The 24,125-nt window shown below is 36.7% G+C and overlaps 1 protein-coding gene across 1 annotated transcript; it reads right to left on the bottom strand.

The window, feature by feature from the left end:
* Positions 1-22,506: 22,506 nt before the first annotated feature.
* On the bottom strand, positions 22,507-23,893 carry LOC107894609 (protein HLB1; the record flags this gene model as incomplete). The annotated part of the gene is made up of 4 exons (XM_016819867.2): positions 22,507-22,794; positions 22,922-23,110; positions 23,445-23,564; positions 23,849-23,893. Coding segments are annotated over 4 exons (465 nt in total), but the record flags the coding sequence as incomplete, so codon positions are not given.
* Between the last annotated feature and the right edge of the window lie 232 nt (positions 23,894-24,125).

Genomic DNA, 24,125 nt, shown 5'->3' with positions numbered 1-24,125 from the left:
AATAGGTCCTTATGCTTTGACCTATCACATTTCAAAATTTTCTCACATAAGTCCTATTTACTAAAACTCACATGCAATCGACTAAATCGAAGCTTGAAATTTTTACACATTCATAATTACATATTCTAGACAATAAATATCACATTCGAACATTTCGGTGACTCGGTTTAACGGTCCCGAAACCACTTCCCGACTAGGGTCAATTTTGGGCTGTCACACGTGTGATCGATGAAGGCATAGCTATCCGTAGTACACGATCGTGTGGTGGCTCGAGCGTGGCTGTGTGGGCTACATAGGCTAGACCAATCTGGGTGTGTAGGCCACACGGGCATGTGGACCAACACGGACATGTAAGCCCATTATACTAAAATTTTCTGTAGGGTCGCACAGGTCATCCTAATCAATTGCGGACCTACCGTAGGATCGATAAAGGCTTATTAGACCTTAAAACTATGTGTTTTGTTAGACTGTTGTACTGTTCTGAGCATGTCTAAGTCATGTGTATCTGCTATCTGTTTATATAAGCATGTTAAGCATGAACTATCTGTAATTCTGTATGTATGTTTTGTTTCTGTTACTGTTATTGGGGTGGGATGATTTGTACTGTAGGAAGTGTTCTGAAAGGCAGTTTCTGCCTATTCTCTGGCAGCATGGTTGCATTATATCTGTTATGTGCCATGCCAGTACAATATGGTTGTAGGGTTGGGTGGGTGTTTTAAACCCCACATGGCGTGTAGGGATAGTCGAAGATGGTGTGTAAAGGATGGGGATAAGATTCTGATTTCTAATTCTGATATGTATATCTGTATCTGTAATGGGCTTAAGCCCGAATATGTATTTGACTGATTCTGATTCTATGGTTGTTGACATGCTTAATTCTATAGGGTTACACATTGAGTTGACGTAAACTCACTCTTTTCTATTTATTCTGTACAGGTAATCCACAAAGTTAGGTAGATCGGTGCAGTAGGGGACTCAACAGTGACCACTCGCCATAAAACTATTTCATTTTGCTTTATGATTTTATTTATTTAAGTTTAGGTAATTATTTTTGAGAGTTTGTCACTTCTAGGACTCTCTGGACTATATGGACTTTAACTGTGGTTTTGGTTTTGTTGCTCATTTTATGCATGCTTAAACAAAATGATTTCTCTTAAAACGATGGTTTACTTAAAAAAGGTTTTCTAGATCACAAACTGTATTGCTTAAACATCACGATTTTTCATAAACTTCTGCATTAAAGGATTTTAAGGCAACTAAATAAATATTTTGAAACAAGTGAAAGCAAATAAGGGTTTATAAGCTTAAGATTTTTATCGAATTGGCTTTGTTTTTAAACTCATTCAATGTGATATCACCAGATCCGGCAATAACGCCTAGGCCGAGTTGGGGTGTTACATTTAGTGGTATCAGAGTCAAGTTACAAAACTCGGCTATGAAATTTTGGGTTCCAAAAATTGGTTTTAAAGAATTAGTTTTAAATGATTTTAGACACTCTAGTTGGTATGTGGTACACCAAGTCCCTGGCGCCAATCCTGTAAGTATTCTGAAACTTAGATAGTTTAATTTGAAATATTGTAGGTGGCATACTCTGAAAACACTATATATATCACTCTCTGAAACTGTAGTGAAATGAATAGAGACTGAAACTTTCGAGAACATTACTGAACTTTTGATATTTATTACATAAAATATCCATTAATAAGTATTAAACTAATGCATAAAATTCTTAATGTAGATAAAAGTTTGAAATTAGAATAAGCACAAGAGGTATCCGTGGACGTGGTATTCGAGGCCGAGGTAGAGGCTGTAGGGCGCTCGAGCTGAGTTCTCATCTCAGGGCAGCATGCCAAATTTGGACACTAGTAAGACATCTTTATCACCTGCTACTGAGACTAGGTCTTAGAGTTGTTCGGCTGGGGACAACGCACTGTTCCAAGCCATGCTGAGGATATTAGAGAGGGTCGCTAGGCCCAATTCTAGATCTAGGGGCTGAGGATCGGTAATTGAATGACTCCGGTCTAATTGAGTTGAGTATTTTAGGTGTGTCACAGAAGTCACCCCTAACGTGGCCGAGTACTGGTTGGAGGCCATCGAGAGAATTATGGATGATCTAGACTGTACCACTAAGCAGAAATTAAAGGGTACAGTTTCATTGCTTCGTGACGAAGCATACCAGTGGTGGTTAACGGTTAAGGAAGGCACTCAGTCTGATCGCCTAACTTGGGAATTCTTTAAGATTGTATTTTAGAGCAAGTACGTGAGAGCTAGCTACGTAGATGCTCGTCGACGTGAGTTTCTAAATCTCACACAATGTGACCAAACTGTTGCCGAGTATGAGGCTGAGCCGCTATGCTAGAGGTATAATAGCATCGGAATATAGGAGGTGTGTTTATTTTAAGAATAGGCTAAGAGATAATCTGAGGGTTCTGATTGCTCCACAGAGGGAGCGTGAGTTCGTGGTACTAGTAGAGAAAGCAAAGATTGCTGAGGATGTTAAGCGCGTGGAGTGGCAGAACAGGGATAGGAAGAGAGGTAAAATAAGAGGGATTCGGAGCCCACGAGTTTTGTGCAGAGGTCTAAGAAAAATGCCAGATCTGATTGGCCTATTAGAGTGGGGGCTCCAACTACTTCAGCTGGGTTATAGCCTTGTGGGGACTGTGGTAGGTGCCATCCGGGTGAGTGTTGGAGAAGGATTAGAGCCTGTCTTAGATGCAGGTCTTTAGAGCACCGTATCAGAGACTGTCTGTAACGAGTAGATTAGACACAAGTTTAGGGTTTTGTGCAGCCGCAAAAGGGTAGTTCAGTAGCCACTTAGGGGCCATGGTCAGGCTACAGGTGGTAATGGTATGGGCTGAGGGCAGAGAGCACCGGGTAAAGGTGCGGGTCAGACAGAGGCAAGGTAGCCTGCTTTGGTTTATGTTGTACGTCACCGAGAGGAAAAAGATGCTCCTAAAATCATCACCGATATGTTCTTTATATTGATATACCTTACCTAGCTTTGATAGACATAGGGTCCACTCACTCTTATATAGCTAGTACTGTATCTAGAAACCTGGGGATTACGGTTGAGAACATTACGAGTAAGGTTACTGTAATGAATCTGTTGAGGCAGTCTGTTCAAGTTAGCAAACTATATAGGGATGTTCCTTTAGTAGTGCAAGAGATGGTATTTCTGGCTAATCTAATGGAGTTACCGTTTAGGGAATTCGATCTGATTTTGATATGGATTGGTTGGTCAAGCACCGGATTCGTCTGGAGTGTATGACTAAGAGGGTCGTTCTAAGAACTGAGGTGGATGAAGAGGTGGTTGTGATCGGAGAGCATCAAGATTATTTGTCTAACGTGATCTCCGTACTTGTAGCTGAGAAATTGGTGTGGAAAGGGTGTAAAGCATTTCTAGCCTATATAAGTGTTTCTGATTCTAGAGACTCTTCTATTGGGAATATCAGTACAGTAAATGATTTTTCAGACGTCTTTCTTGAGGAGTTACTAGGATTACCATCGAATAGGGAAGTGGAATTTAGGATTGAGCTTCTTTCAGTTACAGCTCCGGTGTCCATTGCCCCTACCATATCGTACCGAAAAAGCTTACTGAGCTTAAGGCCCAATTGTAAGAGCTTCTAGATCGTGGTTTCATTCGTCCTAGTATGTCTCTGTGTGGAGCACTAGTTCTGTTTATTAAGAAGAAGGATGAGACCATGAGGATGTGCATCGACTATCGATAGTTGAACAAGCTGACTTTAAAGAATAAGTATCCACTTCGGAGGATCGATAACTTGTTTGATCAGCTTTGAGAGGCTTCTATGTTTTTCAAGATTGATCTTCGATCGAGATATCATCAGTTGAGGGTTAAGGAGGCTGATGTTCATAAGACCGTATTTAGGACTCGTTATGGACATTACGACTTCCTAATTATGCCTTTTGGTTTGACAAATGCACCGGTTGCATTCATGGATCTAATGAATTAAGTATTTCAGCTCTATCTGGATTAGTTGATCATGGTATTCATCGAAGATATTCTGGTTTACTCTAAGATTGAGGATGAGCATGATGAGCATCTTAGAGTAGTACTTCAGATTCTACGTGAAAAGTAGCTTTACGCTAAGTTAAGCAAGTGTGAGTTCTGACTGCGTAAAGTGACTTTTTTGGGGCACGTAGTTTCTGCTGTGGGGATCCAAGTCAATCCTAGTAAGATTGAGGCTGTGTTGGATTGGAAACAGCCCAAGAATATATATGAAATCCACAATTTTCTAGGTCTAGCGGGATATTATCGGCGTTTCTTTGAGGGTTCTCTTTGATTGCTGCGTTGTTGACTAAGCTTCTACGTAAAGGTGTTTCATTTGTTTGGACTGATGCGCAGCAATCGAGCTTCGAGAAGCTCAAAACTATTTTGACTTAGGCTTCTATTCTGATACAGCCTGAATTTAGGAAGGAGTTTGTAGCATACTGTGATGCGTCGCATGTTGGATTGAGTTACGTTCTGATGCAGGATGGTAAGGTTATGGCTTGTGCGTCCCGTTAGCTTAAGACACATGAAGGGAATTATCCGACGCAAGATCTAGAGTTGGCTACTGTGGTTTTTGCATTGAAATTTTGGATGCACTATCTGTATGGTGAGAGCTGTATCATCTACACCGATCACAAAAGCCTCAAGTATCTCCTTACTGAGAAGGAGTTGAATCTTAGACAGTGTCGATGGATTGAGCTGCTCAAAGATTATGATTGCATTATCGAGTATCATCTTGATAAGGCCAATATGGTGGCCGACGCTCTAACCGAAGAGCGATAACTGATTTAAGGGCGATGTTTACTTCTTTAGTTTGTTTAATAATGGAAGTCTGTTAACTGAGCTACAAGTTAAGCCAACTTGGATCAAGTAGATTCGAGATAAACAGTTAGTGGATGAGACTTTGGGAGTACAGTTCTGTCAGGTTGAGAGTAGTGATGGTGTTTTATGTTTCCGAGGACGAATCTATGTGCCAAGCGATTCTGATCTGAGGTAGTCTATTCTGAGAGAGGCGCATAGTAGCTCATATGCTATGCATCTCGGCTATAATAAGATGTATCGCGACCTTCGTAAATTGTACTAGTGGCCGAGGTTGAAGTGAGAGGTTACCGATTTTATGGCTCAATGTTTGACGTGCCAGCAGGTTAGGGCTGAGCACCAATTACTTTCGAGTTAGTTGCAGCCAATCAAGATTCCCTTATGAAAATAGGAATGTGTAACGAAGGACTTTGTTAGTGGGTTACCCTTGACACCCACCAAGAAGGATTTTGTTTAGGTCATCGTGGATCAATTGACCAAGTCTACTCACTTCATTCCGGTTCGGACAAACTTTTCTCTTCAGAAGTTGGCGAAACTGTATATCTCTGAGATAGTTAGACTACATAGGGTTCCAATGTCGATTATTTCTCACAGAGATTCTTGTTTTACATCTCGATTCTAGAAGAAGTTACACGAGGCTCTGGGTTTGAGATTGGAGTTCAGTACTGCGTTCCATCTTTAGACAGATGGTCAATCTGAGAGGGTGATTCAGATATTGAAGGATATGCTTAGGAGTTGTGTAATCGATTTTCAAGGTAGTTGAGAGGATTATCTACCACTGGCTAAGCTTGCCTATAATAACAGTTTCTAGTCTAGCATTCAGATGACACCTTACGAGGCTCTGTATGGTCATAAGTGTTGTACACCTCTATGTTGGACTGAGTTGGGTGAACGTCGAATTTTGGGTCTTGAGCTGATTTTTGAGACGGAGGATAAGGTTTGATTGATTCGGGATCGTCTGAAAGTGGCTTCTAGTAGGTAGAAATCGGTATATAGATCTGAAGAGATGTGAAATTGAGTACTCTGTTAGGGATTTTGTATTTCTTAAGGTTTCTCCGTGAAAGAAAGTTCTGAGGTTTGGTCGGAAGGGCAAGCTGAGCCCTAGGTTTATTGGACCGCGCCAGATTTTGAAGCGTGTAGGATCAGTTACTTATCAGTTAGAGCTATCTTCTGAGTTGGACCGTATTCATGATGTGTTTCACATCTCAATGTTGATGTAATACCGGTCCGACTCGTCTCATGTTATCTCGGTTGAAGAGATTGAGGTTAGGCCAGATTTGACTTTTAAGGAGGAACCGGTTTAAAATTCTGGATCGCAATGTTAAGGTTCTGTGAAAAAAGTCTATTCCATAGTGAAGGTACTGTGGCGGAATCATAGCACTAAGGATGTTACGTGGGAACCTGATGATTCAATACTACAGCAGTATCCTCATATGTTCTGATCAAGTAAATTTCAAGGTCAAAATTTCTTTTAAGGGGTGGAGTAGTAACACCCCAAAATTTCTATTTTTATCTCTGTGTGATCTTAACACAACTGTGTATATACTTCAATGGTTAAATGTTCTAGGTGTGTGCGAAAGGCCCCAAGTTCAAGCCTTAGCTTTAGCAATTTTTGTTATTTTTGGGATTAAACCCTATCTTTGTTCAATAGACTTATATTTAACTTCCTACAATTCCATATAAGAATGAGCCTGCTAGTTTAAGTGGTGAAGGTACTGGTGTGTTGGAGGTTTTGTGTTCAAATCCCTGCGCGAGCATGGGTATTTATTTTTGTTTAGTTTTGTGAAAGAGTTCTGATGGAATTTGGATTCTGAGAAGTGGGTTAGTGGGAGAGTGAATTTAGGGATATGAAGGTTTTTTTCGGATTATCTCATAATTTCTGTTATTTTATTTTTGTTGTTTGAAACATTTCTTCTTTTCATCAAGAAAGAAATCTGACGTTTATTCTCTTCATTTTCCCTTCCTATCGTGTCTCTTCCCCATCTTTTCGACCTGTCGTTTCACTTTTTTTCAGTTTGGTTCCTAAACCCATGGTTCGGTCGTATTTTTGGGGTTGTTAGATTTGTCTCTTTGGGCAATGATCAGTTGGTGGAGCAGAGAATCACACTTCAACGGTTTAGAGAGCATTAGCAATGTCTTGGAGGTGGTGGTTCTGGAAGGTTTAGGTGTGTTTTTTGCATCAAAATGATACCAGGTGTATACTCAAAATGCAAAAAATGAGGTTTCGACAAAACTCAAAAAAGGCTACTATCGACGCCACACGGGCGTGTGGTCACCGGTGTGGTAGGCCGTGTGATAAGATAAAGTCGTGTGATCGATGAAGGTATGGTCGTGGGCAGTACACGGTCATGTGGTGGCTCGAGTGTGGCCGTGTGGGCCATACGGGCTAGACCAATTTGGGCGTGTGGGCCCACATAGGCATAACACACGGATGTGTCGATTTTTGGGTCAGGCCATATGGGCCACACGAGCATATGGGCCCATCATATTAAAATTTTTCGTAGGGTCACATGAGTCATTCTAAACGACTGTGGACCTACCGTAGGGTCGGTAAATACATACTATACCTTAAAACTATATGTTCTATTAGATTGTTGTTGTAACATCCTAAAATAGGGCCTAGTCGGAATGGTGGTTTTGGGACCACAAATCCAACATCAAAATATTTACTTTATAATTATTATGAGGCCTAGAATATGAGTATATGCATATGTTAAAGTTTCATGAAGAAATTCTTTGAGTAACGTGTTCAATTGGAAATTAGGGACTAAATTGAATAAATTGAAAAACTTGAATTCTAGAAGCAATTTGTATGAAATTGATTTGAGTTATGAATTAGAAGGTCTTGGAGAGCAGTTTGCCCAAATTCTAAGTTTTTAGACAAAAAATGGGCTTGCATGGATGGAGTTTTAAGGAAAAGGGCTTAAGGGCATTTTGGTCATTTGGTATTTAAATGAAATAAAATGGGAAAAATGAACCAAAATCAGCCCATTCTCTTCCTTGTCCAGGCGAAACTTCAGGGGTTTCCATAGCTAGGGTTTTCAAGCTTTCCAAGCTCAATAGTAAGTGCTCTCAAGCCCTGTTCTTCATGCTCTTTGAATTTTTAAAATCCTAGTAGCTTGATCTCTCCATTTCTACTCATATTTTATGCTAGGGTTCATGTTTAAAAATTTAACCATGCATGAGTTGCTTGTATTTTGATGGATTATGGAGGAATATGAAAGGTGAAAATGTATTAAACATCTTTTCCTAGTTGATTTTCATGAAAAACCCTTATAGGGACTATTTTGCAAAAGATGTAAATGTGTGGTAGAAATGAGAAAATAATGGAAAATGTGGGCTACCATAAGAAGGAAAAGTGTTCGGCTAGGCTTTGGTAAGATAGAAAGTGCATGTGTTTCATTATACGAGCTTAGGGACCAAATCGTAAAAATGTGAAAGGTTAGGGGCAAAACGGTCATTTGGACCGGGAGTAGATATTAAACTTGAAATATATAATATAGTGTATTAATGAGTTAAATTTTGTTGTTATAAACCCCTAGAAACAAATTTCAGAGGTCGATCGAGGTAAATGAAAGGTTTCGGAATAACCGAAACACAACTCTGAAAAGAATACCAGGTAAGTTCAGATAACTTAAAGTAAACCCCTAATATGCATATTTGATGGTAACATGTGAAAAATGTCTCGGATGAGGTTGACAAAGGGAAATCGATGGATAAACCCTCATTGACATGTGTAAAGAGATCCTGCATGTGTTGTAGTGAGGATTTAGCCTGGATGGGTAATCCATTGATCTCAAATATAGAAAGGATCTAACCCGGACGGGTGTTCCTTGAATGATCAAGCCTTCCGAAGAATATGTGTGCATTACGGATTTAGACCAGATGGGTAATCCAATTACGAACTGAATTTAGCCTGGACTGGCAATTCAGATCTGAACTCAGTAAGGGTGTTTGTTGCAATAAGGGATTTAGCCTGGACTGGTAATCCCAACATCACCTTATGAGTTTACGATACAGGGGATTTAGCCTGGACTTGTAATCCCGCCATAAAATGTGAGGTTTGCGGGAGTGCGTATAGGGAATGATCATTCGTATGAATTGACGGTTAATGGGTATTCCATCGAGATTTCATAGAAATTCAACGAGATTAACATGAGATGTTTGTGTAAATGAGATGTTGAATGATGAGCTCATCTAGTTAAATTATATGATGCTTAATTATGTTACTAACTTATTGATTGAGTGCATGTAATAGGGAACCATTTAATAATTATTGGTTTCCTTATCTATTATGGATGCATGTTAAATACTTGGTAAGTTTACTTTCTTATTATTCGAGCTTACTAAGCATGTAAATGCTTACCCCTCTCTTTTTCCTTGTCTCACAGAGCTCGAGGACTCGAAAGGATTGGAAGACGATTGGAGAGTCAACACACTATCAACTAGACAAGCTTTGGTATAAAGATTTTGTTTGTTTTGCTCAATGGCATGTATAGTATTTTTGAGTATTTTGTTATATGTGTCATTCGATTTGCCAAATGAAGGCTTGTAAAAATATGTTTACCTCTTTGTATATGGCCACGAAAATTGGCTTAATAGAAGTAGGCTATGACCTACGAATTTATGAATGGTTTTATTTACAAGTGATGAGTCGCTACCAATTGGCAATGAGTCACATGAATGAGCCAATTTCGGATGAATTAAAGTGACATGGGAACCCATAAACACTAAATGGGAAATAACCTATCATGTATGAAACCAATGATATGAGGTTTCCATACATCTAGTTTAATTAAGATTATTTACAAGTGTATAATTGTGTTTTACTTTGAATTTGGTAACCACTAAGCGCAAGTAGTAGAAAGGGGTGACTAAAGGCTTGGAAAATAGCCTATTAGAGTCCACATGGTTAGACACACGGGCGTGTGTCTAGGCCGTGTGTGACACAAAGTTCCCTCCCATAGGCGTGTGCTATGACCGTATGTCCCCTGCACTTAAAATTTTAGCTCAAAGTTGTACACGAGTAGGCCACACGGGCGTGCACCATGGCCGTGTTAAAAGGACAGTGTCGTCCACGGGCAGGCAGCACGAGTGTGCTCCATGGCCTTGTTGATAAGTCAGTGTTGCCCACGGCTGAAGGGCATGGGCGTCTGAGTCCACACGACCCACCTACACTGGCGTGTGACACTTTATGATAAGGAAAAATTTTCTAAGGAGCCCAAGGTTTATCGAACGTACCCGAATTTGTCCCGCATTGCCTCTAGGTATGTTAAAGGCCTTAAAGGCCTATATAAGGGACGAGTTGTTTATGAATGAAAAGCTTAAAATTTGAGGAAAACTTGGCGATCCAATTTGGTACGCTTCAAAATGTAAAGTCCTGGTAATGTCTCGAACCCTATCCTGGTGTCGGGAACGGGTGAGGGGTGTTACATTTATTGGTATCAGAGTTATGATTTAGTCGATTTAAGAACTACCGTAGAGGATGTTAAAGTTTGCTATACATACCATTATTCAAATGTTAATAGTGTGACGTCTCCTAATTGTTTAAACTGTTTTGAATATATTGAATATCTTCCAATCAAGTATAAAATGAGTCAGAAGGAGCCGAGAGCCATGCTCCAGCTTCCGTATAGCGAGCTGTATCTGGTAGTAGTAGAAGGCCGATGTCAGAAGGCCGAGAAGAGGCTCGAGCTGCCTTCTTTGATATGATGGATGAATGGTTTGGGGATTATCTAAGAAATTGCCTTAATATACCAAGACCTCCTTCGCCCCCTAACCAACCTGATGAGGATGTGCCACGAGGTATGGCACCGGTGAAAATCGGTAAAGCCCCTGTAGATAAGCTTAGAAAGTATAGGCCTAAAGAATTCAAAGTTAAAGTTGATGATAACGCTAAAAGAGCCAAGTTTTGGCTCGAAAATACTACACGGGTGCTAGATGATTTGTCATGCACCCTCGAGGAATGTTTGAAGTATGCTGTGTCTCTTTTGAAGGACACTGCATGCAATTGGTGGAAGATTGTATCCTCGGTAGTGCCGAAAGAAAATATTACTTGGTGACTAGTGTGGGGAGATCAAAAGTCTTCCTCCCCGATGGTGACTAGTGTGGGGAATGTAGATGATCAAAAACCAAAGTGTAAGAGCTGTAACAAATTTCACTTCGGAGAGTGCCGAATGAAGAGTGACGCATGTTTCAAATGTGGTTCTCAGAGACTGCCCGAAACGAGCCGTAAAAGAAGTGAAAATAGCTTCAAAGTCGAGTGTTCCCATTCTAAAAGGTAGACTTTCGAGATACCCTGGGAGTGCTAGTGGCAGTCGAGTCGTGACTAAAGACGTTGCAAAATCAGAGGTTGGAGCCCCGAAAAGAACATATGCAATACGTGTTCGAGAGGAAGCCGCTGCTCTTCATGTTATTACGGGTACTTTCTCTCTTTTTAATATAAGTGTTGTTGCTTTAATTGACTTGGGGTCGACGCATTCATATATCTGTATGAGATTGGTGTCTAGTATGAACATACCTGTTGAACATACGGAAGATATTATTAGAGTGTCGAACCCACTAGGCAGATCAGTTCTAGTTGATAAAGTCTGTAAGAATTGTCCTTTGACGATTCAAGGTCGTTGTTTCCCAGCTAACCTTATGTTGTTACCATTTGATGAATATGATGTAATACTTGGTATAGATTGGTTAGCCCTTCATGATGTAACAGTGAATTGTGGTAGTAAGTATATTAAGTTAAAATGCCAGAATGGTAAGATTCTACGGGTCGAATCAAGAGAATTGGGTTCGTCGCTGGTTGTAATCACGGTAATGGTTGCCCAGAGATATATGAGGAAAGGATATGAAGCCTACCTTGCATTTGTACTGAATACTAAGGAAACAGAGCTAAAAATTGAGTCCGTGCTGATAGTATGTGAGTACCCAGATGTGTTTTCGGAGAAATTACCCCGATTACCTCCTGAAAGGGAGATAGTGTTTGGTATTGAATTGGTGCCAGGGACGACTCTCATTTCTATTGCCCCGTATAGAATGGCACCTACCGAGTTGAATGAGTTAAAAGCACAGTTGCAAGAGCTGACGGATAAAGGATTCGCTAGGCCAAGTTTTTCACCTTGAGGTGCCCCCATATTGTTCGTAAAGAAGAAAGATGGTTCGATGAGGTTATGTATCAATTATCGGCAACTGAACAAGGTGACTATTAAGAATAAGTATCCTTTGCCAAGGATCGATGATTTGTTTGACCAGTTGAGAGGAGCCACCGCATTCTCCAAGATAGACTTGAGGTTTGGTTATTATCAGCTGCGAGTTAAAGACTCGGATGTACCCAAGATAGCTTTCAAAACGAAGTATGAACATTATGAATTTCTTGTCATGCCGTTTGGGCTGACGAATGCACCGACTGTGTTTATGGATCTAATGAATAGGATCTTTTGGCCATATTTGGATAAGCTTGTCGTTGTGTTTATTGACGACATTTTGATCTACTCTAAAGATGAGACAGAGCATGCGAAACACCTGAGAATTGAGTTACAGAGCTTGCGGGAAAAGCAATTGTATGCTAAGTTTAGCAAGAGTGAGTTTTGGCTACAGGAAGTTGATTTTTGGGTCATATAGTTTCGGGTGAAGGCATCCGAGTTGATCCAAGTAAGATTTTTGCAATTGTTGAATGGAAATCGCCTAAGAATGTAACCGAGGTTAGAAGCTTTTTGGGCTTAGCCGGTTACTATCGAAGGTTTGTAAAAGGATTTTCCATGATAGCGACTCCGATGACGAAGCTGCTACAGAAAGACATTAAGTTTGAATGGACAGAGAAGTGTCAGCAAAGTTTTGAGAAGTTAAAGACATTGCTGACCGAAGCTCCTGTTTTAGTGCTACCTGAACCGGAAAAAGAGCTTGTGGTCTACAGTGATGCATCTTTAAATGGATTGGGTTGTGTACTTATGTAAGATGGCAAGGTGATAGCCTACGCTTCACGGCAATTGAAGCCTCACGAGAAGAATTATCCAACCCATGACCTAGATATTGCCGCTATTATTTTTGCCTTGAAAATTTGGAGGCATTATTTGTATTGCGAGACTTGCCGTATATTTACAGGCCACAAGAGTTTGAAATACTTGATGACTCAGAAAGAATTAAATTTGAGACAACAGAGATGGTTAGAATTAATTAAGGATTATGATCTGATTATCGACTATCACCCGAGAAAGGCGAATGTGGTCGCCGATGCATTGAGTAGAAAATCCATATATGCTTTGAGAGCCATGAATACTTGTTTGACATTGCTTGATGACAATTCAGTTCTGGCCGAGTTGGAGGCTAGGCCAACATTTCTGCAGGAAATTCATGATGTTCAGCTTAATGATGATGACTTGTAAGCAAAAAGAGCTCAATGTGAGTCCGGTGTTGAGTCAAATTTCTGAATTAGTCTTAATGGATGTTTAATGTTTAGAGATAGGGTTTGTGTACCCAAAGACAATGAACTTATTCAGAAGATTTTTCAAGAAGCACATAACAGTCGCCTGTCTGTTCACCCGGAAAGTACCAAGATGTGCAACGATTTAAAGAAGATGTACTGGTGGAACGGCATAAAAAGAGATGTTTTTGAATTTGTATCGAAATGCTTGGTATGTCAGCAAGTTAAAGCTAAACATCAAGTGCATTCAGGTTTGTTACGGCCTGTAATGGTCCCCGAATGAAAGTGAGACAAAGTTACCATGGACTTCGTGACAGGATTACCTTTAACTCCGAAAAAGAAAGATGCCATATGGGTTATAGTGGACAAATTGACAAAGTCAGCTCGTTTAATCCCTGTAAGGACAAATTATTCTCTTGATAGATTGGCGGATTTGTACATTTCTGAGATAGTAAGATTGCACAAAGTACTACTGTCGATTATTTCAGACAGAAACCTGAGGTTCACTTCGAGATTCTGGAAGAAGTTACAAGAAGCCTTGGGTACAAAGTTGAGCTTTAGTATAGCTTTTCACCCTCAGACCGATGGTCAGTCTGAGCGGATGATTTAGATTCTCGAGGACATGTTGCGTTGTTGCATCTTCGAATTTCAGGGTAGCTGGGAAAAATACTTGCTATTGGTAGAATTTTCCTACAAAAATAGTTTCCAAACAAGTTTGAAGATGGCGCCTTATGAGGCCTTGTATGGAAGGAAGTGCCGAATTCCATTGTACTGGACAGAACTCAAGGAAAATCAAATTCATGGAGTTGATCTGATTAAAGAAACTGAAGAAAAAGTTAAAGTGATATGGGATTTTTTAAAAGCAGCATCAGATAGGAAAAAGTCTTATGCTGATCTGAAAAGAAAAGAAATTGAATTTCAAGTTGGAGATAGAGTATTCTTGAAAGTATCTCCATGGAAAAATTTATTGAGATTTGGTCGGAAAGGTAAACTGAGTCCAGGATTTATCGGACCGTAAGAAATCACCAAAAGAGTTGGACCGTTAGCCCATCATTTGCCGTTGTCACCCGAACTAGAAAAGATTCATGATGTGTTCCATGTATCCATGTTAAGAAGATACTGATTAGACCCCTCTCATGTAATTTCACCGATTGAGATTGAAATTAGACCGGACATGACTTATGGAGAGGAACAGGTTAAAATATTGGCTCGTGAAGTTAAACAGTTGAGAAATAAAGATGTGGCTCTAGTAAAAGTTTTATGGCATCGACGTGGTGTAGAAGAGGCTACATGGGATCCGGAAGAAACCATGAGAAGTCAATATCCGAATCTGTTTTCTAGGAAGACTTTCGAGGACGAAAGTCCCTAAGGGGGGAGAAATGTAACATCATGAAATAGGGTCTAGTCGGAATGGTGGTTTTGGGACCACAAATTTGATATCAAAATATTTACTTTATGATTATTATGAGGCCTAGAATATGAGTATATACATGTGTTAAAGTTTCATGAAGAAATTCTTTGAGTAAGGTGTTCAATTAGAAATTAGGGACTAAATTGAATAAATTGCAAAACTTGAATTCTAGAATAAATTTGTATGAAATTGATTTGAGTTATGAATTAGAAGGTCTTAGAGAGCAATTTTCCCAAATTCTAAGTTTTTAGACAAAAAATGGGCTTGCATGGATGGAGTTTTAAGGAAAGGGCTTAAGGGCATTTTTGCCATTTGGTATTTAAATGAAATAAAATGGGAAAAATGAACCAAAATCAGCCCATTCTCTTCCTTGTCCAACCGAAACTTCAAGGGTTTCCATAGCTAGGGTTTTCAAGCTTTCCAAGCTCAATAGTAAGTGCTCCCACGCCCCGTTTTTCATGCTCTTTGTATTTTTGAAATCCCGGTAGCTTGCTCTCTCCATTTCTACCCATATTTTATGCTAGGAATCATATTTAAAAATTTACCCATGCATGAGTTGCTTGTATTTTGATGGATTATGGAGGAATATGAAAGGTGAATATGTATTAAACATCTTCTCCTAGTTGATTTTCATAAAAAACCCTTATAGGGACTATTTTGTAAAAGATGTAAATGTGTGGTAGAAATGAGAAAATAATGGAAAATGTGGGCTACCATAAGAAGGAAAAGTGTTCGGCTAGGCTTTGGTAAGATAGAAAGTGCATGTGTTTCATTATATGAGCCTAGGGACTAAATCGTAAAAATATGAAAGGTTAGGGGCAAAACGGTCATTTGGACCGGGGGTAGATATTAAACTTGAAATATATAATGTAGTGTATTAATGAGTTAAATTTTGTTGTTATAGACCCCGAGGAACAAATTCCGGAGGTCGATCGAGGTAAGCGCCAGGTTTCGAAATAACCGAAACACAACTCTGAAAAGAATACCAGTTAAGTTCAGATAACTTAAAGTAAACCCCTAATATGCATATTTGATGGTAACATGTGAAAAATGTCTCGGATGAGGTTGACAAAGGGAATTCGATGGATAAACCCTCATTGATATGTGTAAAGAGATCCTGCGTGTGTTGTAGTAAGGATTTAGCCTGGACAGGTAATCCGTTGATCTCAAATATAGAAAGGATCTAACCCGGACGGGTGTTCCTTGAATGATCAAGCCTCCTGAAGAATATGTGTGCATTATGGATTTAGCCCGGATGGGTAATCCGATTAGGGACTGAATTTAGCCTGGACTGGCAATTCAGATCCGAACTCAGTAAGGGTGTTTGTCGCAATAAGGGATTTAGCTGGACTGGTAATCCCGACATCACCTTATGAGTTTACGATACGGGGGATTTAGCCTAGACTGGTAATCCCGCCATAAAATGTGAAGTTCGCGGGAGTGCGTATAGGGAATGATCATTCGTATGAATTGACGGTTAATGGGTTTTCCATCGAGATTTCCTAGAAACTCAACGAGATTAACATGAGATGTTTGTGTAAATGAGATGTTAAATGATGAGCTCATCTAGTTAAATTATATGATGCTTAATTATGTTACTAACTTATTGATTGAGTGCATGTAATAGGGAACCATTTAATAATTGTTGGTTTCCTTATCTATTATGCGTGCATGTTAAATACTTGGTAAGTTTACGTTCCTGTTATTCGAGCTTACTAAGAATGTAAATGCTTACCCCTCTCTTTTTCCTTGTCTTATGAGCTCGAGGACTCGAAAGGATTGGAAGACGATTGGAGAGTCAACACACTATCAACTAGACAAGCTTTGGTATAAAGATTTTGTTTATTTTGTTCAATGGCATGTATAGTATTTTTGAGTATTTTGTTATATGTGTCATTTGATTTTCCACATGAAGGCATGTAAAAATATGTTTATCTCTTTGTATATGGCCACGAAAATTGGCTTAATAAAAGTAGGCTATGACCTACGAATTTATGCATGGTTTTATTTACAAGTGATGGGTTATTACCAATTGGCAATGAGTTACATGAACGAGCCAATTTCGGATGAATTAAAGTGACATGGGAACCCATAAACACTAAATGGGAAATAATCTATCATGTATGAAACCAATGATATGAGGTTTCCAGACATCTAGTTTAATCAAGATTATTTACATGTGTATAATTGTGTTTTACTTTGAATTTGGTAACCACTAAGCGCAAGTAGTAGAAAGGGGTGACTAAAGGCTTGGAAAATAGCCTATTAGAGTCTACATGGTTAGACACACGGTTCCCTCCCATGGGCGTGTGCTATGGCCGTATGTCCCCTACACTTAAAATTTTAGCTCAAATTTGTACACGAGTAGGCCACACGGGCGTGCACCATGGCCGTGTTAAAAAGGCGGTGTCGTCCACGAACAGGCAGCACAGGTGTGCGCCATGGCTGTGTTGATAAGTCAGTGTTGCCCATGGCTGAAGGGCATGGGCGTGCCCCAAGTCACACGGGCGTGTGAGTCCACACGGCCCACCTATACGGGCATGTGACACTTTATGATAAGGGAAAATTTCCTAAGAAGCCCAAGGTTTATTGAACGTACCTGAATTTGTCCCACACTGCCTCTAGGTATGTTATAGGCCTCGAAGGCCTATATAAGGGACGAGTTGTTCATGGATGAAAAGCTTAAAATTTGAGGAAAACTTGGTGACCCAATTTGGTACATTTCAAAATGTAAAGTCCTAGTAATGTCTCGAACCCTTTCCCGGTGTCGAGAACGGGTGAGGGGTGTTACAGTTGTACTGTTCTGAGCATGTTTAAGCCATGTATTTCTGCTATCTGTTTATATAAGCATATTAAGCATGTATTATCTGTAATTCTGTATGTATGTTCTGTTGTTGTTATTGTTATTGGGGTGGGATGATTTGTACTGTAGAAAGTGTTCTGAAAGGCAATTTCTGCCTATTATCTGGTAGCATGGCTGCATTATATCTGTTATGTGCTGCACCGGTACAATATGGTGCTAGGGCTGGGTGGGTGTTTTAAACCTCACATGGTGTGTAGGGATGGTCGGAGATGAAGTGTAGAGGATAGGGGTAGGATTCTGATTTCTGATTCTGATATGCATATCTGTATCAGTATCTATAATGGGCTTAAGCTCGAATCTGTATCTGACCAATTTTGATTCTATGGTTGTTTACATGTTTAATTCTATGGGGTTACACACTGAGTTTACGTAAACTCACTCTTTTCTATTTATTCTGTATAGGTAATCCATAAAGTTAGGCAGATCGGTGCAGCGGAGGCTTTGACAGTGACCACTCGTCATAGAACTGTTTTATTTTGCTTTATGATTTTATTTATTTAAATTTCGGTAATTGTTTTTGAGAGTTTGTCGCTTCTGGGACTCTCTGAACTGTATGGACTTTAACTGTGGTTTTTTTTTGTTGCTCATTTTATGCATGCTTAAACAAAATGATTTCTCTTAAAACAACAGTTTACTTAAAAAAGGTTTTCTAAATCACGAACTGTATTGCTTAAACATCACGATTTTTCATAAACTTCCGCACTAAAGGATTTTAAGGCAACTAAATAAATGTTTTGAAACAAGTGAAAGCAAATAAGGGTTTATAAGCTTAAGGTTTTTATCGATTTAGCTTTGTTTTCAAACCATTCCATGTGACATCATCAGATCCAACCATAATGCCTAGGCCGGGTTTGGAGTGTTACACCCTTTTTGTGGCTGGGCTCGAGCCTAAAATTTTGCATTGGTTCAACTCAACCCGACCAATGATTAGGTCTACTCACGGTTATGGGGCATATGAACTTGAGATATTTTCCTTTCTTCCTTATTGTCATTTGATGAAGATGAAAATAACCACTAACATGTTCCATCTTTTATTTTATTTTAGGTTGTAATCTGTAAAGGTATTTGTACTCTTTTAAAATTTAAAATTTAAAATTTAGTATCTATACTTTAATTTGGAGACATTGACTCCCTGTACTCTTTTTTTTTAAAAAAACTTAGTCCATTTTTCTAGTTTTCTCATTAAAATTAGTGGTGTCGAAGATAAAATAACTTTTTTAGCCCTCAATATTTATAATTTTTTGTCAATTTGGTCCTTACCTTTTACAAGTACAAAATTTTTTAAAAAAATTATTAAAAAAACTCTTGAAATTTCAAATAATAAAAGTGATTTTTAAAATATAAAATTTTTTATGTTGTTTACACAGGACCAAATCGACCAGTCGAACTGGGAATCGGTTGGGGTATTAATTCGTCGAGAGGTAAAAAACTGATTGACCCATGAACCGGCACAAACTAGTTGGATAAACTAGAAAATCATTTGAACCGATTTTGAATTGGTCTGGCCAATTGATCCTTAAACCAACCGGTCCAATCGATTCAAAACAAATAAATTATTAAAAATAAAATTATTATAAGAATCGGTTCAACTGATTTTTTAGTCCGATTAAACCAATCCAAATTGGTTTGCAAGGCAACCAGTTTTTTACCTCTCACTAGACTAATACCCCAACTAGTTCTTTATTCAATCGTTTCAATTCAGTTTAGACAACATTGAATTTTGGAATTTCTTTTATATTTTTTAAAAAATATTTTTATTTTTATTTTTGAATTTTAAAGATTTTTTTAAAATATTTTTATATGTTTTAAAAATTATATTCCTTTTAAATTTTTGTGTTTTTTTGTTTAAAATAAGAAAAAATAATTTAAATTTTTTTACAAAATTTACATACTTTTAAAGGGTATGGACTAAATTGACAAAAAAAATACTGTAAACGTTGAGGGATAAAAAAGTTTAAAAATTTTAAAAATTGGTAGACTTGTGAACTAGTACGAATTGGTTGAACCAGACAAAAAAATCAATTGAACTTGCAATTGAATTGATTTTTATAAATTTTTTATTCTTTTAATAATTTATTTACTTTGAACCAAATGGACCAGTCGTTTTGGGAACAAATTGGTCAAACCAATTCGAAATTGGTTCAATCGATTTTTTAGCTTGATTCAACTAGTTTGTATCGGTTCACAAGTCATCTGAATTTTTACCTCTCACTAGATTGATCTGACTAGCGATACGGTTCGATTTAGATAACACTTTATTTTGAAATTTTTATTTATATTTTATTTATATTTTTAATTTTAAAGAGTTTTTATTTTTTCATATCTTTATTTTTTAAAAAATTATAATTTTTATTTTTTAAAAAAATAATATTTTTTTTAATTTTTATTAAAAATATTTAAAATATTAATTTTTTAATTTTTTAATTTTTTAATTACTTTTGAAGGTTAATGATCGAATTGACAAATAAATGTAAATGTTGAGTGCTAGAAAAGTTATTTTATCTTCGACATTGTTAACTTTAATGACAAAATTAAGCTGAGGGACCAAGATTTTTAAATAAAAAAAAGTATAAAGACCTAATGTTTCAATTAAAATATTTATTTGGACTAAATTTTAAATTTCAAAAGAGTACGGAGAACTTTAATGTATTTAAACTTTTATTTTATTATTATTGTTGTTGTTAAGCTTAATTAAACTTAATCAATGGCTATCATTTAATTAGAAAATGCTTAGTAGATTTTAATGGTAAGGATCAACTCTCTACACTATCTTAATCTTAATGATAGTTTAATTGCTCGCAAATCTTTGGTGTAATAACACACTAAGAACTTGCTTAATCTCCCATCTAGTTTCTTAAATTTTAGTTACCTTGGAATTTAGTCCTTATGCATTAATTACTAAATTATTTAACTAGTTACTAAATAATTCTATTATATAGTTCTCTATTCATCACGGAAATTTTTCAATTAAAATTTTCAAACTAGCTCAATTTAAGAAATTTAGCCTCAAAACCAAATTCACTGGCACTAACAAAAATCGAGTCATTACCTGAAAAATATTTGTAGTTTTTATTAGCGCTTGTGGTTACATAGTCAAATTTTTTTTTACATGCACTTGCCTAGCCAACGGTCAAAGAACTACGGTAAAGTCAATATCATTGTTTTTACTTTTACCGGTGCTTATAAATGCTGGTAAAATGAATTATTTTGTAGCGAGTAAACTTAAATTTATTTGAAAATTGATTTTAAAGAAACATACTTTCGAAGGACCACTACATTATTGGATCTCAATATCCTAGTGGAAGATGGTAATAAACCCATTAAAGAGAAAAAGAAAAGCAAATAAATATAAACTGATCCATGGATTTTCAATTTAGAAAAGGAAATAAAGAATTTAGGAGAAATGTTTTATTAAAAAAAAATAGATGTTGGGGTTTGAATCGGAAAGTTTTAGGACGAGGAATATCGATTTGTATGGTGGAAGTGGTGGTACTAGCTTATCAACCATAGTGGATGAGAGGATGAATATATATGGCTTACAAGGGTGTGTATAGCTTGAGCGTAAGGGTTAGTGTTTAACTGAATCGAGTGAAAATTTCTTGATTTAATTAAGTTGAGAGTTGTATTTTATTATCTTAATTCAGATTTGAAAAATTTTCAAATTAAGTAGAGTGAAATGAAATCCGAGTCGAGTTGAATCGGGTGAAATTCTTTGAGTTAAATTAAAAAATTAAACATGTCAAATTAAAATCTTATTACAGTATAATTAATTTCATGTTAGAGCACATAAATTTAAAATCATATATATTTAAAATTTTAAAAAAGATACTTTAATATGATAAACTTGAATAATTAATTAACTTTATATATATATTTAAAATTTTTTTTGAAATATTTATAAATATTTTAAAATTTAAAATTATTTTGTAATTTTTGTTAAGTGAGAGATTAATTTGTTTATTTTCAAACTTGACAATGACCAAAAAGGTATTTATATAAATCTGCTATTCGAATTGTGAAATTTAACTCAATTCGAACTTGAAACTTAAATTACTTATTCGAATTGACTCAAATAACTAGAATAACTTAATTTAATTACCTCAAAATTTAATTTTTATTTTATTTTTTTCAAATTAAATCAATTTTTACTCAACCATCAAAGAATTAAAAATTGGAGAGTGGGAGAAGGGGGAAGTGGTCTTGCAGTAGAAATTACAAATGATAGGTTAGTTGTGCAATACAGTATAAACTAAAGGTCTGTTTGATTGGCAGTAAAATGTTTTCCGTAAAATGATTTTTGAAAAATGTTTTACTTTCTTGTAAAATGATTTACTGGAAAATATTTTCTGGTGTTTGATTGAATCTGTGTAAAATATTTTCTGCTGTTTGACAGATTTCCTGAAAATATTTTCCAGAAAAGTTGTTTTTACATATATTAATATATATTAATAAATTTTTATATTTTAAATTGTTTTTACATATATTGCAATGATTTATTTATAATAATACTCAATTATTAAGCTACAATATTGATCGTTATAAATTGAAAAAAAACTAATATCAAATAAATTATTTGTAATTGTGTTAAAAAAACAAGTATTGAATAATTGTAATTTATTTTAGCCAAAAATATATGTTACTTTTGAGAAAATATTAGTTAGTATGTACAAATAATTGTAATTTATTTTAGAGAAGCAAGTAGACTTGGATATAGATTTCTTATTCATCTCGAATTCTGGATTGATTAAGTAAAATTCCAAACCTTTCAATAGATGAAATTGTTTCAATTATCCGAATTGATTAACCATGATGAGTTTATAGCAAAGACTCCATCAACAGCAGAAACATAGCAGATTAACCCCCCTCCCCCAAAAAAAAGCAAAAACAATGGAGGATCAAAAACAAAGCTCGCAGCAATTACAACATGGTAGATGCCTAGATATATTTACCTTTTAAGAAAAATAAACTCTCAAGTCTTAGTGAAGATAGAATGGAAATGCCTTATAAGCAGCAGAAGAAATATATTATCATCTAAATGCCAAATGAATAATTTGACATAAAAGTTAGCTCAACCTTACATTATTCCAAAATATTTGATGATATACAAGACCAAAATCGAAGACAGATATAAAGGACTTGGACAAAATGTAAGCTCAACACAATAATTAGCTTGTAATGATACTGGCAAGAACATCGGTCTTACCTCTTGCATAAATTGTGTAAACTAAGCGGATAGCATCAAGCCATCCGTTTAGAGATTCCCATGAGTTAGCAATCTGAAAGGAAGAACAGACAATACTCACTAAAGTTGGATTGCTATTCGTATATTACTAAATAGCATAGTTGTCAAGTTTTCTGAAAGTGTGAAAGATATCGTTCCTTTAATAAAAGCATGATACTTACCAGAAAAATTGGACCATGGGTAGTATCAATGCAGAGGCCTGCACCTGGTGGTAGAGTCAGATCAGCACATGATGATACAGACACAATATCTGGAATCTCAACTCTGATAGCTGAGTTTTCTTCATTTGTTACTTCTGCAATTGTGCCAGAGAGGCTTCGAGAAACTTGTTTCTGCTCGACTTTGATGACCTGCTCAATTGGAAAATAGAAGAGGACATAGAGGAAGAAAATGAAAGTCACGAGGATAAACCAACATAAACCAGTAGTATACTGAACCGACTCTGCATAGCAGTTTACATTGATTTTGCCTTGCATGCATAACATCCTGGAATTTATTATGATAGTGATCTACAACAAATATATTTTTGTTCATACCCTATGATTCATTCCATTTAAGTTCAGACATTAAATATCAAAATTTGCTTGAAGAAATGAATCCCTTGTTCCAGGAAAAAAGAGAAAATTGAACTTGATATTTATTTGCAATAGACAACGAAAAACCAAAAACCAATCATCTTTTTACCTGTTGAAGTGCTTCATGATTCAAAAAGAACTCTGTTCTCTTCCAATCACGATGCAGAGCAATTGCGTTTTCTACTGGTGGTGCAGTCATATTTCCCTCTTTGAGATGGGGTAAATGTAGCTGTCAAAAATATTGCCAGAAAATAATAGAAAATATAGTGAACCGATAATTGGCAGTTTAAAACAACACTGATGCACTGACAGAAAGAAATATGAAATGCATGGATTACACTAAAATATATTACTCCAATAATAATCTTAAAAAATCCAGGAAAATGCTAATTAACCAGGAAACATAGCAAGATATTGTTCTCATTGCCAACAGACTCAACAATGCTTACGGAATGTTCAATCAATTTAGAAGAGAATAAACCTCAAATATAAAGTTCAAAGATCAATACTGACCATTGAACAAACAAGCTTCAAGGCACTGCTGTAAACCTGTAAAGTTTAAAACGTCAAATAAGAAGATATTCACAAACTGAGAAGTCAAATTGCATAACCCTAAAACTTTAAATTAAGGAGAAAAAGAGGTATATCATTATCTTTCTTGTAAATTTATGCCGAAAGTTTTCATTTGCCAATAATTATGCCACCTATATAACCTAAAAGTGATATTAAATCTAACCAAAACTTTGTGGTCCAAAATAGAACCAGACCCGATCTCATGTCTTCAAGTTCT

The sequence above is a fragment of the Gossypium hirsutum genome, chromosome A06 (genome assembly GCF_007990345.1).
Source record: "Gossypium hirsutum isolate 1008001.06 chromosome A06, Gossypium_hirsutum_v2.1, whole genome shotgun sequence".
Classification (NCBI taxonomy): Eukaryota; Viridiplantae; Streptophyta; class Magnoliopsida; order Malvales; family Malvaceae; genus Gossypium; species Gossypium hirsutum.
This window is presented reverse-complemented; position numbering and strand designations above follow the sequence as displayed.